General features: G+C 38.4%; 1 protein-coding gene across 1 annotated transcript in view; it reads left to right on the top strand.

Annotated features, from left to right (window-relative positions):
* The window catches only part of LOC126236768 (putative ATP-dependent RNA helicase TDRD12), a 487,486-nt gene that overhangs the window by 441,932 nt on the left and 27,231 nt on the right, over nucleotides 1–18,323 (top strand). The window contains exons 25-26 of the mRNA XM_049946337.1: nucleotides 4,032–4,330; nucleotides 15,921–16,042. Coding sequence (XP_049802294.1) covers nucleotides 4,032–4,330; nucleotides 15,921–16,042 — 421 coding nt within the window. The remainder of the gene's footprint in view (nucleotides 1–4,031; nucleotides 4,331–15,920; nucleotides 16,043–18,323) is intronic.

The following is an 18,323-nucleotide window of genomic DNA, read 5'->3' as shown; positions in this document are numbered from 1 at the left end:
GTAGGAGTGTATTAATTGTCAGCAGTTCATACATACGGCGAATGATGGTACCCCGTAGGGAAATGGTAGCAAGGGACAGGAAAGGACACTAGTTGCTCTCCGTATGAATGCCCAGGGCCTCATTAAACATGTTGAAGAGGCTATTCCACCAGCCATTGAGGGAACAGGGTGCAACCAACTGCAGATTGTGGTGCACCAGCATCATGATGCCTGTCTTGTGGGCTCTGAAGTAATTCGTGGATCATTTCAGTGACTGGCAGAGAAGGTCAAGAAGACCAGCCTTGCTCATGGAGTTTCAGCAAAGCTCACAATTTACATCATTGTCCCCAGAACTGATCGTGGCCCTTTGGTTCTGAGCCGAGTGGAAGGACAGAACCAGAGACTTCAAATGTTCTGTGACGAGCTAGGCTGTGACTTCCTGGACTTGTGCCATAGCATTGAGAACTGTAGGGTCCCTGTAAATGAGACACATGTGCACTACACATCAGATCCTGCTGTTCAGGTAGCTGACTGTGTGTGGAGTGCACACAAGGGCTTTTTAGATTAGGCGACTCTCCATCCAATCCAGATAACGGTAGCTGTAGGAAACCCAGAAGTGTCAGTGTAAAATTGAAAGAAATGCCTCCCAAAGGTGAGAGTATTAAAATCCTAATGGTAAACTGCCAAAGCATTTGCAACAAAGTTCCAGAGTTTGAAGTGCTCATGAAAAGCAGTGAAGCTTACATAATATTAGGTACAGACAATTGGTTGAAACCTGAAATTGATAGCAGTGAGATTTTTGCGGAAAATTAAACTGTATATCGAAAGGATAGGCAGATGGGAAATGGAGATGGTGTATTTGTTGCAGTAGACAAGAAACTTAGATCGACCAAGGTAGAAATTGAAGCTGCTTGTGAGAGTTTTTGGGCACAACTCAGTATCACCCACCAGATTCATCTCCTGACGTAACTGAAAACTTTAGAGAAAACCTCACTTCACTTGTACGGAAGTTCCCTGATAACATTGTAATCATTGGTGGAGACTTTAATCATCCAACATTTGAGAAAATTACAGTTTTGTTAGTGACGGGTTTGATAAGACATCCTGTGAAACTTTATTAAATGCCTTCTCTGAAAACTACATGGAATAGATAGATAGAAACCCCGTCCATGATGGAAATATATTGAATTAATGGCAACTTATAGACCTGACCTCTTTGATGATGTCCTCATCAAAACTGGTATTAGTGACCAAGACAGAGCTGTGGCAACACTGGTTACCAAAGTACAAAGGAGAATAAAACAAGCAGAAAGATATATATGTTCACTAAATTAGATAAAAGTCAATAGTGTCATATCACAATGAGGAACTTGAAACTTTCGGCACAGGGCAGGAGCATGACTCAAGTTTGAAAGAACATTTGACCATGCACTGGTTAGATATGTACCCAGTAGAATAGTCCATAATGGGAGGGGACCTCCATGGTATACAGTCACTGTAAAGAAACTTCTAAAGAAACAGAGGTTACCACGTAATAGGTATAAAACAAAGCATAGGGCTGTAGAGAGAGAGAGATGCTGAATGAAACGCATTTGGCTGTCAAGAGAACAATGCAAAATGCATGCAATGACTTCTGTAACAGAATATTGTCAAGTGATCTTTCACAGAACCCAAAGAAATTCTGGTCATATGTAAAGGCTGTTAGTGGCACCATAGTTAGTGTCCAGTCCCTAGTAAATGAGACAGGGACTGAAATTGAGGGTAGCAAAGCAAATGCTGAAATAAGCTTCGAATGTTTCTTTACAAAGGAAAACCAAGGAGAATTGCACCTTGTAATTCTTGTATCACCCAAAAGATGAATGAAATAACTATTAGTGTCAGTGGAGTTAAGAAACAGCTGAAATAATTAAAACTGAACAAAGCTCCAGGGCCCGATGGAATCCCTGTCAGATTGTGTACTTAATTTGTAGCTGAGTTAGCCCCTCTTATAACTGTAATCTATTGTGCATCCCTGAAACAAAAAAAAAACCCTCCCCAGTTCTTGGAAAAAGGCACAGGTCATAAGAAGGGTAGTAGATGTGATCCACAAAACTACCGTCCAGTACCCTTGACATTGGTCTATTATAGAATCTTAGAACATATTCTGAGCTCAAACATAATGAGGTATCTTGAACAGAATGACCTCCTCAGTGCCACCCAGCATGGATTTTGAAAGTATGAATCATGTGAATCCCCATTGTCACTTTCTTCACACGACATACTGAAAGCTTGGAATGAAGGCAACGAGGTAGATGTATGTTTCTTTACTTCCAAAAAGCATTTGATTCAATACCATACCTGCAATTATTGTCAAGAGTATGATCGTATGGGATATCAAGTTAAAATTGTGACTGAATTGAGGACTTTTTGGTAGGGAGAAATGCAGCATGTTATCTTGGATGGAGAGTTATTGCCAGACGTAGAAGTAACTTCAGTTGTGCCCTAAGGAAATGTGTTGGGACCATTGCTGTTCATGTTGTATGTTAATGACTTTGCAGACAATATTAATAGTAAGATCAGGCTTTTTGAAGGTGAAAGCAGTTATCTATAATGAAGTACTCTCTAAAAGAAGCTGCATAAATATTCACTAAGATGTTGGAAATATTTTAACATGGTACAGAAATTAGCAGTTTGCTCTAAATATTCAGAAATGTGGAGTTTTACACACCACGAAAGAAAAATATGTAGTGTCTTATGGCTATAATATCACTGAGCCACTGTTAGAGGATTGTTTGAGGGAGGAGACCAGACAGCGAGGTCATCGGTCTCATCAGATTAGGAAAGGATGGGGAAGGAAGTCTGTGGTGCCCTTTCAAAGGAACCATCTCAACATTTCCTTGGAGCAATTTAGGGAAATCACGGAAAATCTAAATCAGGATAGCCAGACGTGGGATTGGACCATCGTCCTCCCGAATGCGAGTCTAGTGTGCTAGCCACTGTGCCACCTCTCTCAGTCCGCTGTTAGAATCGGCTAACTTAAACAAATACCTGAGTGTAACACTTTGTAAGGGTATGAAGTAGAATGATCACTTAGGTTCAGTTGTGGTAAAACAGGTGGTAGACATTGGTTTATTGGTAGAATATTGGGGAAGTGCAATGAGTCTATGAAAGAGATTGCACACAAATCACTTGCGCAACTGGTTCTAGAATATTGCTCAAATGTGTGGGACCCTCACCAGATAAGACTATCGGGGGACATTGAACATATACAAAGAAGGGCAGCACAAATGGTCACAGATTTGTTTAATCCATGGAAGAATGTGACAGAGATACTGAAGGAAGTGAACTGGAAGACTCTCGAAGACATACGCAAACTATTCCAAGAAGGTCTATTAACAAAGTTCCAAGAACCTGCTTTAAATGTTTACTCTAGGGATATACCACAACCCGCTATGTATTGCTCACATAGGGATCATGAGAATAACATCCGAATAATTACTGCACACACAGAGGCATTGAAGCAGTCATCCTTCCTGCACCCCATATTTGAATGGAACAGGAAGAAACCCTAATAATTGATACAATTGGACATACCCCCTGCTATGCACTCACGGTGGTTTCCAGAGTATAGATGTTGATATTGATGTAGATTATTGAGCTGCTGGACTCTATTTTAAAGTAAATAATGCAATGCTGATTTCCATGCCTGTCATTGCTCCACGAATTAAGTAGTGCTCTGCACAAAAAATGGTACAAAATTGTACTGAAAACAGTTCAGTTGCATCCATAAAATTTTAGCTATACAACTACCTATTTTCATTATAATAATTTGGTTGGTTCCATTCTTTTTATGAGTGAGTGCTTTGGTACTTTTTATTTTTAGTCACAATCAGAAAGTCAAACATAATCTATAATTTCAATAACTTATTCCAAACAATTTTTATGTGATCCTTTTTCAGAGGTTGTGAAATCTGAACAACTATAGTGTACATAAATGTTATGGAATGTTTCTAGAGTGTACTCATAAAACTTGTGGTAGTGTTTTTCAGTAACATATACCTTTTATCCCTTAGGAGAATAAGCTGTCAGATGACAGTGAGTCACTGGAATGTGATTCTAAGGACAGTGTTTTGATTGAAGAAGTGAAAGATAACAGCTGTATCAATGGTAGCAGTGACATTCACGTATCTTCAGAGGTCACATCTGAGAGGTCACCAGACAGTGTACAGGATACAATGCCAACACTAAGAACTGAAGCAAAAATACCTCAAGTTCATTGGCGACAGAATGCATCACATGTTTGGATCAAAATTGCTTTGGTGGGAGTTGAAAAATATTATTTGTCATGCACAGGAACCACAGTTGAATTCAGGTAAGTGTGTTTTAGTTGCCCTGTGAATTCATTGTGTTAGTTCAATAGACAAAGTAATGTGGTGCAATTAGTCTCTCTGTTTAAAGTTTTGGAATACTTTTTGGCACCAAGTTTTGAGTTACAGGTTCTGTAATGTCGCTGCATCATCATTCTCAGCTGGTTATGTTTAAGTGGTTTCTGTGTGCCTGGCTCAAATTATTTCTTGTTTCTTATGTAAGAAAATTGGAAAATTCATCTGCTTTATTTGGCAGTTGGATTTTATGACTGTATAATAACTTACTGATGTGAAAATAGGAAGCAGATATTAAAACTAAGTCAAACTGGGTAGAAATATGCAATGTCAATTTTGATATACTATTGCTAATTAAAAACTTCAATATACATAAAGTACTTCTGTAAAAATGCCATTCCATTGAGTGATATTTACATATATTCAGATTTTGACTTTTTCAGCATTTTTACTGCTTCGTTTTGTAGAAAAATGCTAATAACTATCTTACATAGCAGCTAAGAACACAGGAAATTAATGTATGAAAAATATGACATTCATTTCACACAGTTATCAAAAACTGAGAGAGATTTTATGTACATGCAAAGCCAAGTAATATTTTCAGCCACATATTATTAAAAATGGCATGCAGTTGTCAAACTGTTTTCAATCACCTACTTTCCATGAGTATAACTCACCAAAGAAGATGAAGTAAATATTCCAGAATTCGAATCAAGAACAGCTGCCAACCGGAGTAACGTAGAAGTAGATATCCTTGGAGTAGTGAAGCAACTTAAATCATATAACAAAAGCAAATCTTCCAGTCCAGCTTGTATACTAGTTAGGTTCCTTTCAGAGTATGCTGATACAATAGTTCCTTACTTAACAATCATATCCAGCCATTCGCTCGACAAAAGACCCGTACCCAAAGACTGGGAAGTTGCGCATGTCGCACCAATATTCAAGAAAGTTAGTAGGAGTAATCTACTAAATTACAGGCCCATATCATTAACATTGATATGCAGCCGGATTTTGGAAGATACAGTGTGTCCCGTTTATCTTGACCACCCTAAATAACTGTTTGTCCAGATGCAAATTACAAAATGTTTCAAGCAAATGTTCTTTAGCCGTAAGAGGGACATCAATCAGCATGATCGCCTTCGTTGTAGCTTTGTTTTTTACAAAGATATTAACAGCGGTATGACTTTTTTAAGTGGCACCCTTTATTTTTTATTTGGTAATTCATTTCCTCTCATAAAGACCTATTCAAAAATGTATCACAGTGTAACATTCACTGAAACACAACATTATTAATTACATAACACATCATTAACATTGACACTCCCAGCACTTAGTGCAGTTACTCGAGGTAATGGAACACATCCACGTGCTGATGTTGACAGAGCACAAATGCAAATATAAGTAGAATGCACACCTGTCATTCCATCAACCATCGTCAGTTGAAGAGTTGTGTGAGTAGAATGTACACCAACTAAGAGAAGGTAGAAATGCTAGTCATCTATGGGGAATGTAAGTTAGCAGAACATTAATTCCAATACTGGTTTCTTAAGCACGAGTACATTTAATACAGTAGTTTAGTCCTTTTAAATACTGTTGTGTAGAGTAGGCATACAGTAAAGGCTGTCCTTCCTTAAAACTGCATCGACATAATGTTTCTTTTATTGTAGTTGTTGTTGTTGTTGAAGGTAGGAAAAATGTTCGCAGGCAGTGGAACTGTACAGAGAGCGATATCCTGACAAGCACCCACTTTCCCGATGGATGTTTTCTTGTCTTATTGCGACACTTCAGGAAACGGGAAGTTTCAATCCACCACAACGCAATTGTCGTAGCGCTCGCGCAGACGAAGCTGCCGAAGTTACTGTTCTTGCTTCTGTTGCTATGAATCCACTTGTGAGCACACGACAGCTTTAACACAAGACTGGCATTCCTAAAACCAGTGTACATCAAATTCTTACACATCACCGGTTCCATCCTTACCATGTACACCTACATCAAGAATTGCATGGGAATGATTTCCAGAATCGTGTACAGTTCTGTCAGTGGACACAGCAGCAAATCCTCGCCAACCCAAACTTCTTCTCCAATGTTCTATTTACCGATGAATGTTCCTTCTCAAACAAAGGACAGGTAAATACAAGGAACATGCATTATTGGTCCAATGACAACCCATGATGGCTTAGACAGGTGGAACATCAGCACAATGGAAACCTAATGTCTGGTATGGGGTGCTTTGTACTACAATTATTGGCCCTTATTTCATCAATGGTAGTCTAAATGGCACAGAATATGCCAACTTCCTCAGACAAGTTCTTCCTCCTCTTCTGGATGAAGTGCCGCTAAGAACCGGAATGCTTATGTGGTATCAACACAATGGACGTCCAACACATAATGCCTTGCGTGCACGCCGTGTTCTGAACCGAAAGTATCCTGCCAGATAGAGTTGTCGAGGAGGAACAGTTACTTGGCCTGCTAGGTCTCCTGATTTAAATCCTATGGACTTTCTTCGTTGGAGATACATTAAATACATTGTCTATTGTGATATTCCAACAACTCCAGAAGACATGCAGGAACATATCATGCTTACTTGTAATTCTCTTCAGCAGGCAGCACTGGAAGCGGTAGATAATTCTTTCATTCAACATGTGCACCAGTGTTTTGGTGTCCAGGGTTACCACTTCGAGCACCTTTGAATGTTCTACTCCAGGGCAATGGGTGCAGGAGAGTCAAAGTCAATTTTGTGTTATGTTTTTACTTGGTTTTCATTTGTTTTCTGATAACTCCAGCAAGTGGACAAGTTTGTGATCCTGGGCTCAAAGTCAGTGTCGTGTTATGTAATTAATAAAGTTGTGTTTCAGTGAATGGTACACTGTGATACATTTTTGAATAGGTCTCTAGGAGAGGAAATGAATTACCAAATAAAAAATGTGGGGTGCCATTTAAAAAAGTCATACCGCTGTTCATATCTTTGTAAGAAACAAAGCTGTGATGAAGGCAATCGTGCTGATTGATGTCCCCCTGACAGCTAAAGAACATTTACTTGAAACATTTTTTAATTTACATCTGGACAAACAGTTATTAGGGTGGTCAAGATAAATGGGACACCCTGTATATTGTATTCAAACATTATGAATTACCTAATAGAAAACAGTCTATTGATACACAGTCAACATAGATTTATAAAATGTCATTCTTGTGAAACACAACTAGCTCTTTACTTGCACGAAGTGTTGAGTGCTATTGACAAGGGATTTCAAATTGATTCCATAATTCTGGATTTGTGGAAGGCTTTTGACACTGTACCACACAAGCGGCTTGTAGAGAAATTGCATGCCTATGGAATATCATCTCAGTTAGTGAGTGTATTCATGATTCCCTGTCAGAGAGGTCACATTTCATAGTAACTGACGGAAAGTCATCGAGTAAAACAGAAGTGATTTCTGGCATTCCCCAAGACAGTGTTATAGGCCCTTTGCTGTTCCTTATCTGTATAAACAATTTGGGAGATAATCTGAGCAGCTGTCTTAGATTGTTTGCAGATGACGCTGTCGTTTATTGACTAGTAAAGTCATCAGTAGATAAAAAAACATGGAAAAATGATTTATTAAAGATATCTGTATGGTGCGAAAATTGCAATTGGACCTAAATAACGAAAAGTGTGAGGTCATCCACATGAGTGCTAAAAGGAGTCCATTAAACTTAGATTACACAATAAGTCAGTCAAATCTAAAGGCCGTAAATTCAACTAAATACCTAAGAATTACAATGAAGAACAACTTAAATTGGAAGAAACACACAGAAAATGTTGTGGGAAGGCTAACCCAAGACTGTGTTTCATTGGCAGGACACTTAGAAAATGTAACAAATCTACTAGACTGCCTACACTACACTTGTCCATCCTCTTTTACAATACTGCTGCGTGGTGTGGGATCATTACCAGATAGGATTGTCGGAGTACATCAAAAAAGTTCTAAGAAGAGCAACATGTTCTATATTATCATGAAATAGAGGAGAGTGTGTCACTGAAATGATACAGGATTTAGGGTGGACATCATTAAAACAAATGCGCTTTTCATTGCGGCAGAATCTTCTCACGAAATTTCAATTACTTAGCGGAAATATTTTGTTAACACTGACCTACACTGGGAGAAACAATTACCATAATAAAATAAGGGAAATCAGAGCTCGCATGAAAAGGTATAGGTGTTCATTTTTCCGCACGCTATATGAGATTGGAATAATAGAGAATTGTTAAGGTGGTTCGATGAATCCTCTGCCAGGCAGTTAAATGTGATTTGTAGAGTATCCATGTAGTAGATGTAGATTTGTGTGTAACTGTTTGTCCTCCCACCTCTGGCTCCTCCTCCTCTTAAAACAAAATTGATGAAGAATGGCTTTAGCATAGTTTAGCATTATAAAGTGTAACAGTACATATTTAGTTTGTTTCAGTGAATGGTACACTGTGATACATTTTTGAATAGGTCTCTAGGAGAGGAAATGAATTACCAAATAAAAAATGTGGGGTGCCATTTAAAAAAGTCATACCGCTGTTCATATCTTTGTAAGAATAGAGAAATGACAAGATTTATTTTACAGCTCTGCTGACAATTAGCATGATGAACTGGTTGTGTTGATCTGAAGCTCTGAAATTCAGGAGCCCTCAGGTCTGGTCTGAGAATGCTGTGAGCGTAGCTCTGACAAGTTTTCACTTTTGTCACTAAGCTCTGGAAGGATAGTGTTCCATGGACAGTGTTGTTTGAGGTCCTACTGTCGCATATGACTTCCTGAAATGTTATTCCACACTAGGTGAAAGAATACTGGGACTAATAGAGCGAGAGAAATTCATACAATCGCTTCATGCCATAGAGCATGCCCAGTTACTTCAGCATTTTTGTTTACTGCAGCAGATTTTGGAATCCTAAGACAGTTGGGGGGGGGGGGGGGAGAGAGAGAGAGAGAGAGAGAGAGAGAGAGAGAGAGAGAGAGAGAGAGATTAGTGGAGTTTGGCAAGAACAACAACATGTTTGTCCTGAACAGAGTCTTTCAGAAACACAAATAGAAGAGGACAAAATGGCACAAAAATTTATCTTGACTATATTTCAGCAGGCAACAAATAAATTAGGCAGAATTAATGGTTCTGGACCTCTTTCCAAATAAAAGTAGTTATAGTCTAGTAAGATGCAGTGTAAAAATAAATTAAAAACTAATCACAGAACTGAAGATTATGGAAATGTTAATAAGAATAAGTAGTTATGCAACATTGAATTAAGAAAGTTTCAGCATCTTAAGATTTGGAGATGATGCAGGCAGGCAATAGAGGCAGATGTTTATAAAGGTAATTTAGACAAGCAGAAATAGATGTCACAAGTATGAAGAAAACAAATCTAAAGAAAATCTCAAAACGAACAATTGTTAGAGAAAAAGTAAGAATTTCAAGTAAATAATGATAAACACATGATAAAACATGCAGAATTAAATTAAAAAAATTGGAATTGTCTGTGAGAGGATGTAAGAAGGTGTGATGAAAATCTGACAAGATAAAGCAATTGAAAGCCCCAGGGATATGGAGAAAATCTGAGTCTTATCATGGACAGACATCACTTTATATCAGTTAAGGTGGCACTGTAACAAAAAACAGAGTCAAAATTGTATAAGTGTTCAAATATTTGTTTAAACATTTATAAGTTAAAGTGATTAAGCTGAAACACGGGTAGTTAATAATGAAAGGAAGCAAGAAGTGTCATATAGGCCCTATAAAACCATTTGAAATATAGAGTATATTAATTATAGAGTATAGTAAGTATAGACTATAGTATTTTGTTAAAAAAGTAATAAAAACAGTACAGTAGAGGAAGAGAACTTGTCAAAACGGTAACAATTCTGTAACTGTTCCACTCACAAGGAAGGGGACCAATAAGATGTAAAAACTATAGACCCTTAAAATATGTATGAAATATTCATTAAAATTATCACGGATTACACAGGGAGAAAAAGTATAGTTTCCAAGTCACTGTAATGAAAGCTGTAAATGATTTTTGTATCTTGGGAAGGCTTTTGACTTGTTTTCAACAAAATATGTACTAATAGTGCTAAAAAATGGTACTGATTCTATTAGTGCTATTCAAAAATATATCTCAATACTAGATCCTCAGATATTGTCAGGATTGTGGGAAATTCAGAATGGGGTGAGAGGTGGGGTAAGGAGATTTCGTGTCACAAAAATGTTTCTCAGCTTTCCGAGGGGTGTTTTTGTATATTGTCCATGGAACATACTGAACCAGCTTTGATTAACCAGTGGCATTGTACTGCTTGCCTCCAGTGCAGAAAAACTTCCAACAAAGAATGGAAGAACATAATAGAGCATGTTTGAAAATACACCTGCAAATTAATTATACTAAAACTAAAATAATGTGTTATCAACACAAGAGTAAAAATTGACTGGAATTACTTACAAGGGAACCTCCCCATCGCGCCCCCCTCAGATTTAGTTATAAGTTGGCACAGTGGATAGGCCTTGAAAAACTGGGCACAGATCAATCGAGAAAACAGGAAGAAGTTGTGTGGAACTATGAAAAAAATTAGTAAAATATACAAACTGAGTAGTCCATGCGCAACATATGCAACATCAAGGAGATTGTAGCAAAAGGAGCGCTGTGGTCACGTGGTTAGCGTGAGTAACTGCGGAACGAGAGGTCCTTGGTTCAAATCTTGCCTCGACTGAAAATTTTACTTTCTTTATTTTCGCAAAGTTATGATCTGTCCGTTCGTTCATTGACGTCTCTGTTCACTGTAAGAAGTTTAGTGTCTGTGTTTTGCGACCGCACCGCAAAACCGTGTGATTAGTAGACGAAAGGACGTGCCTCTCCAATGGGAACCGAAAACATTTGATCGCAAGGTCATAGTTCAACCGATTCCTCCACAGGAAAACATCTGATATATTCTATGCGACACTGGTGATGGCATGTGCGTCACATGACAGGAATATGTTGTCGACCCACCTAACTTGTACACTTAGCGAATGAGTAAAAAGATTCTTCTACCTTGCCCGATTTAGGTTTTCTTGTGGATGTGATAATCACTCCGAAAAAAGTGATGAAAACATAAGAGTTTGTCACATAAACTGAAAATAAAAATTTAAACTTTTCACTCGAGGGAAGACTTGAACCTAGGACCTCTCGTTTGGTAGGTGCTCTCGCTAACCACAGGACCACGGCACTCCGTGACACCCATTGTCCTTGATGTTGCCTATCTTCGCATGGACTACTCAGTTTGTATATTTTACTAATTTTTTTCATAGTTCCACACAACTTCTTCCGGTTTTCTCGGTTGATCTGTGTTCAGTCTTTCAAGGCCTGTCCACTGTGCCAACTTATAACAAAATCTGAGGGGGGTGCGATGGGGAGGTTCTCTTGTTAGTAACACAGATATAGTTTTCAAAACGAAGCTTTTGATTACTCTATTAAGCAGAGAATACAATCAAGCAATCAGTGCGAGTGACCAATTTTGATTTGTAACAATGAGACATGAGCTTTTGGCATGAGAACCTTTCATGAACTTGGGGTTGCTTCTGAATTAGTGGGGTGGGTTAGAAATTACTAGAAGAAAATAATTGGGTTAGAGAACAAACTGCAGTGAAAGATCTTACTTGGATTACAATGAAAATTAAATGGAGTTTGGTTGGACATGTAGCAGTCTCCTGTTGTGATGTTGCCATGGATCTTACCAGCTACTATTTTAGCCAACATAATCCACAGAGAATTCCAGTCTGGCAATAAGCTATTACCTGATGGTGGCTTGCCAGATGTGTTCAAATATAGAGCTGTTTCATTAGGAAGATGTTATGTGGCTAATGGCTGAAAGATTATCTCATACTCTAACAAGTAGGTTTGAGGCATTGTCTCCTACTCATAGTGAGACAGAGCCAGTGGTCTCTGCTTCTCTTCCTCATGCAGCACTATCTGGTCTGTCTGCAGCCCAGGTACCCAGAGAGGGCAAAGAAGAGGTAGTTCCAGTGTTAAATGCAAAAAGGCCTTTATTAGAAAAATAGTGTCACTGGAAGGAAACAAACTGGATGTGCCCTCAGTGTGCCCTCAGTGTGAAGAATCATGCACCCTGTAGAAGAGCCCACCCTGGTAACAATTGAAAGCCTCAGCAACAACCAAACCTCAGCTTTGAGACGATTCTCAGTTCTTTCCAGAGACTGATGGATGTGATGAAGGCAGCTAGCCTTACTCATGAGGTCTCTGCACATTTGCCTGGGGACTGATTGGGGTGCTCAGGTCTGTAGCTGAGTGTGGGGTGTGAAGCAAAGGCTTTGTTGCCACAGTGACAAGGTTGGCTGTAGATTATTTTACCTATGCTACACTGTAATAACTGGTAATGTTGCCCTACAGAAACAGCTACCGGGGGGATAGAGTATACACTTTGTTTTAGCTGAAACTCTAAGATCACCAACAGAAAACCAGCATTGTAGAATGCAATTATTTCGACTTCCCAGATATCAAATACAAATACTGAGAATCTTAAAATAGTTGTTAACTGACAGTGTATTCACAACAGAGTTCCAGGGCTCATGCATCTCATAGAAAGCAGCTACCCCCACTTTATGCTAGGCACTGGAAATTCGTTGACAGTTGAAGTAGAGAGAAGGGAAATTATTGGCAATAGTGGAAAGTATATCAGAAATACAGGCAAGACTCTCCAGGAGGCGGAGTGTTTGTAGTGACAATCAGAAATTGAGTGTGGTCCAAAATGACTCCAACTGCAAAATAATATGAACAAGAATAACCATGTTCAGGGGGTGTACATCAATAATCAGATATTTCTACTGACCACTAGATTCAGACACATTGGTCATGGAGTCATTCAAAAATAGCCTTAACTCGATAGCACGGAAGTACCTTGAGCATACAGTAGTTGTAGGTGGTGACTAATCTGTCCAGTATCATGTGAAAAAAAATAATGAATCTTTTGTCAGCAGTAAGGACAGCCAGTCCTGCAAAGTGGTACTGGATATGTTGTCTGACAACTGTCTCAAACAACTAATCCAACAATACACACACACAAGAAATATTTTAGACCTCCTGGCTGCAGACCAACCTATGACCAAAAATTACTTCAGTCTCCTGTGGATCCATCTGAGCTGAAGATGAAAACAACAGACAGAAAACTGAAATATTAAGTTCCGCTTTTGAAAATGCATTTATACACAAGTAAACTGCTGGACCAGCATTTGACCACAGCTTGGACTCCCAGATGGTGTTTGATATTGATTTTAATATTTGTGGTATGGTGAAACAATTAAGACTACTTAAAAGAAACAATGCACCAGGCCCTCACAAAATTCCAGTTAGATTTTACAGTGAATGGACTGCAGAATTATTTTTTTCCGTTGCTTCTATTTATTAAGAGTCTCTTGCACAGGTCTCTCCTGTTTATGGAAAGGATAAAAGATCAGATGCACCAAATTACAGACTAACATTGCTGTCATCTGTCTGTTACAGGATCATAGAGCATATTGTAAGCTCAGACATGTGTCACTCCTATAGTAACTGGAGTTAGATTTCCAAAAGGTATTCAACACTGTACTCCATTGTCAGATACCAAACAGGATAGAAGCATACTGAGTATCTTAATGTATATGTGATTGGCTCAATGAATATGTGACTAATAGAACCCAGTATGTTACATTGGATGACAAAATTTCTACAGAAACTAAAGTAGTATCATGCCCCAAAGGAAACATAATAGCTCTAATGTTCTCAGTATATATAAATGATTTATCTGATGATAAGAATAATACCACTTTAAGATTGTCTGTTGCTGATGCTGTTGTCTACAGGAAAATACTGTCATTAGTTGGTTGTAAGGAAATGCAGGAAGACTTGGACCAAAGTACCACTAGATGTAATGAACGGCATCTCTCTTTAAATTTGGATTAACACAAGATTATGCCTGCCACAAAGAGAAAGCACCGGGTGGTATTCAATTACGAGATTTGTATTGAGCACGTTGTATAAGTATTTAGCGATAGTACTAAAAATCAGTATGAAGTAATCACCCAGATAGGAGTGCACATTAAACTGCCACACCTAGCAATGGGAGGTGCTCAGCCCTGGATTGAACTGCCCTGCGGATTAACATAGAGGTTCGGTGTGCTGACCAGCCAGGATAGGGTTTTTAGGCTTTTCTCCACATCCATCTAGTTGGATACTGGGTTGCTACCCAATTCCCACCTTAGTTACACTGTTCATATATGTTTGGATAGCTTTTGTGAACTTTCACAGGAACAACACTCCACGCAGATTGGGGTGCCCTAATTCTGCCCCAGGGAGATGACAGGGTGGCGACAAGAAGGGCATCTGACCACCCCTTAAATTAACCGTGCCAAATCCGTTAATAACCATGCCAACCCTGAGCAGATGCGGGACAGAGGCACAAGAAGAAGAAGATTAAGAAGCAATATGAAATGCGACAAATGCTTAAGATTAATATTAGGAAAGGCAAATAGGAGACTGAAATTTGTTGGAAGGGTTCTGGGTAAGCACAGTGCATCAATAAAAGAAACTGCAATGGAAATGAATCATCTCTCCAAATTCCACCATGAAGGTGAATGGCAGCTAGATACATGCACTGCGCCGTGGGCATAGGCTGGTGGGAGCAGTGTTATGCTATGTGAGACATTCTTCTGTGCTTGCAATAGGACCTGTGGTAGTAATCAAAGACAAGCTGACAGCTGCAAACCACCTGCATCTCGTCATGCTTGATGTCTTCCCCAGTGGTGATGTCATCTTTCAGCATTATAACTGTGTGTGTCTAGGAGCCAAAACCATACTACAGTGGTTTGAGGAGCCTTATAGTGAACTCATGTTGCTGTCTCGATGACCAAATTTGCCTGATATAAATCCTATGAAATCCATCTGGGTTGCTATTGGGCACCTTCACCGCATATGCAAATCAGCAGCCTGTTATTTACGTAAATTACATGACCTCTATGTAGACATCTAATCCCACATTCCTCCACAAACCTAGCAACAAACTGTCGGAACCCTGACATGCAGAATCAATGATATGTTTTGTTTCAAAGGTAGGTGGTTGGTTGATTTGGGGGTGGGGGGTTATTGGCGGTGTGTGTAGTTTCAGCTCTCTGAGACTGCAGACGTGTGTGTGTGTGTGTGTGTGTGTGTGTGTGTGTGTGTGTGTGTGTGTGTGTGTGTGTGTGTGTGTGCACGCGCGCGTGTCTACTGCTGACAAAGGCCTTAATGGCCGAAAGCTATGATTGTGTAAATCTTTTTATTGTGCCTGTCGCGACTCAGCATCTCTGCTATATGGTGAGTAGCAACTTTCTTTCTCTGGTATTTTTACAGTTTGTTACTCATGTATGTAGGCAAAATTGGTGATTCATGATAAAGACTTACTTTCAATACTCAAAATATTATCTGCTGACCCGTATTTTGCTTGGATATGTTGCCAATTATAGTTTAAATGGTTGACTTACATATTATGAATATATGTGCTGTGAATATTGTAGATTAAGATAATTTTTATTTGATATTCCATAATTTTTAGTTTATTTTGTTACAGCACAAACAATGATGGTCTTTATCACTTCATTTTAGAGACATATGGGCAATTTCATCCAGACAATATTAACCACTCTGCCAAAGGACTGTATGTGCAAATCAGGCTACAAAAAGTTTTGACAGGTAAATATCTCGTATTGCTTAAGGTAGAAAGGAAAAATCATAATTTATGTAAATGCTGACGAAAATAAGAGTGAAAGTACTCTCTCTTGATAAGAGGCTGCAATGCATTACAAATCAGCTGTCAGGAGGTGAAGATGGTGAAAGTAAGATTGGACTAAATGAAAAAAAAAATAAATAAATAAAGAGAGATGGTGCAGTGGTGAAATAATAGATCCACTTTATGCCGCAACAGTTTCCATCTTAGTTGGAACTTCACAGTTATCAGTCTCTGTTTACTGTTATTGTTGTTTAGCATTTGGAAGCACATTTGTTAATGTCAGTTGAATTTGAAGGGGCCAGAAAATAATACTAACTGGTTACTCTCAGTTATGTAATGTTCATAATCTATTATGGGTTTTATTACACTCATTGTTGGTATCAAGATTCTCAAAAATTTTAGACAATGGTATCATTAAAAAACTTGTTAGTAATTACAGGGTGTTGATATCTTTTCTGTTACCTTTCTTTTATAATGTTACTATAATTGCGTTAAAAGAATTATCTGTACTTACAATGCATTAGGAGCATTGGTTTTGTGAAAACAATTTCTGAATGTTCTAGTGGAATCTTTGTCAACATCAAGTGATCTTTTACTGTTGCAAGACTTTTGTCTTGACTTCAGAAGGACTAGTTGCCGAACTTGCCAGTTGGTTAAACTTGATAGATGTTTTCTCTCTGGTGCTTTGTACTATTTTTTCTCTATTAGAGTTAAGAAATGATCATTAAAACTGCTTGCCAGTTGTAAATTATAATTTCACATTTCTTAATGTAAATGAATGCAAAAATGTAAAAGCAAGCTCACACGGCTATGTGGAACATAGATGCTGCCTATAGAAAAATTAGAGATACCTCTGGAGGAAAGAGAAGCAGCTGTATGAATATTAAATGTTCAGATGGCAGATTCGTACTAAGCACAGAAGATTAAGACACCTGGAGTAGATGCCAGCCCCTCAGAGTTATTGTGATCCTTGAGAGAACCAACATTTGCAAAACTATTCCAATCCTGTTATGTGGTATGTATGAGATAGGCCAAATAAGCTCAGACTTCAAGAAAAAGTATTATTATACCCACACCAAAGAAGGCAAGTGATGAGATGTGTGAATATTTACCAAACCATCAGATTAATAATTCATAGGTACAGTAGTATCTACAGAAGAAAGTAATGATTAGTAGATGTCTGCCTAGAGGAAGATCAGATTTGTTTCTGAAAAAAATAATCATGAACACTGAGGCAACTGACACTACAACTTATCTTAAAAGATAGATGGAAGAAGTCAAACCTGTACTTATAACATTTGTAGATTTTGAAACGGCAGTATTGAATCACATGAGATTGTGAAGTTGTCAGGGATACAGAGAGCAGAAGGTCAGCTACAACTTCTACAGAAATGAGACTACAGTTAATAAGAGTCAAAGGACATCAGTGGGAAGCACCAGTTTAAAAGTAAATGATAAAGTGTTCTTACCCTTCTATCTGTACATGATGCATGCAATAAAGGATACCAAGGAGAAACCTGGCAAAGGAATTCCAGCATAGACATCAAAGAACACTACAGATCAGATGAACAGAATGAGTAGTCTCTTGAGAAAAGGTCGTTGTTGTTATAATCATCTTTGGTCCAAATACTTCAGTCTATATCCAGTGTTAACAAATTTAGTTTTTTGAGAAATGCTTTCCTTGCCAATCTACATTTTATATCGTCTCTACTTTGGCCATCCTCAGCTATTTTAATAGCCAGATAGCACATACATCTACTGCTTTAAGTGTCTCATTTCCTAACCTAATTCCTACAGCATCACCTGATTTAATTACACTGCATTCCATAACCCTTGTTTTGCTTTTGTTATTAATATTATACCCTTCTTTCAAGGTACTGTCCACTCCATCAAATTGCTCTTCCAAGTTCTTTGCTGACAGAATTACAATGTCATTGGCAAACCTAAAAGTTTTTTATTTATTTATTTTTCCAAATTTTTCTTTGGTTTCCTTTACTCCAACAATCCCTTCTCTCCACTGCTCCCTTTTCATGCCCATCAAGCCTTACAACAGCCATCTTGTTTTTGTACAAGTTGTACTTAATGTTTCGCTCCCTGTATTTTACCGCTGCTACCTTCAGAACTAAAAAGAATGTATTCCAGTTGACATTGTCAAAAGCTTTCTCCAAACATCCAAAATTTGTAAACATAGGTTTGCCTTCTCCTGGTCCATATGTCTTTCTTCTCAACAGATACTGCTCTGTG

Source organism: Schistocerca nitens, chromosome 2 (assembly GCF_023898315.1).
Source record: "Schistocerca nitens isolate TAMUIC-IGC-003100 chromosome 2, iqSchNite1.1, whole genome shotgun sequence".
Lineage (NCBI taxonomy): Eukaryota > Metazoa > Arthropoda > Insecta > Orthoptera > Acrididae > Schistocerca > Schistocerca nitens.
Note: the sequence above shows the minus strand (reverse complement) of the source record. Positions and strands in the feature narration are given on the sequence as shown.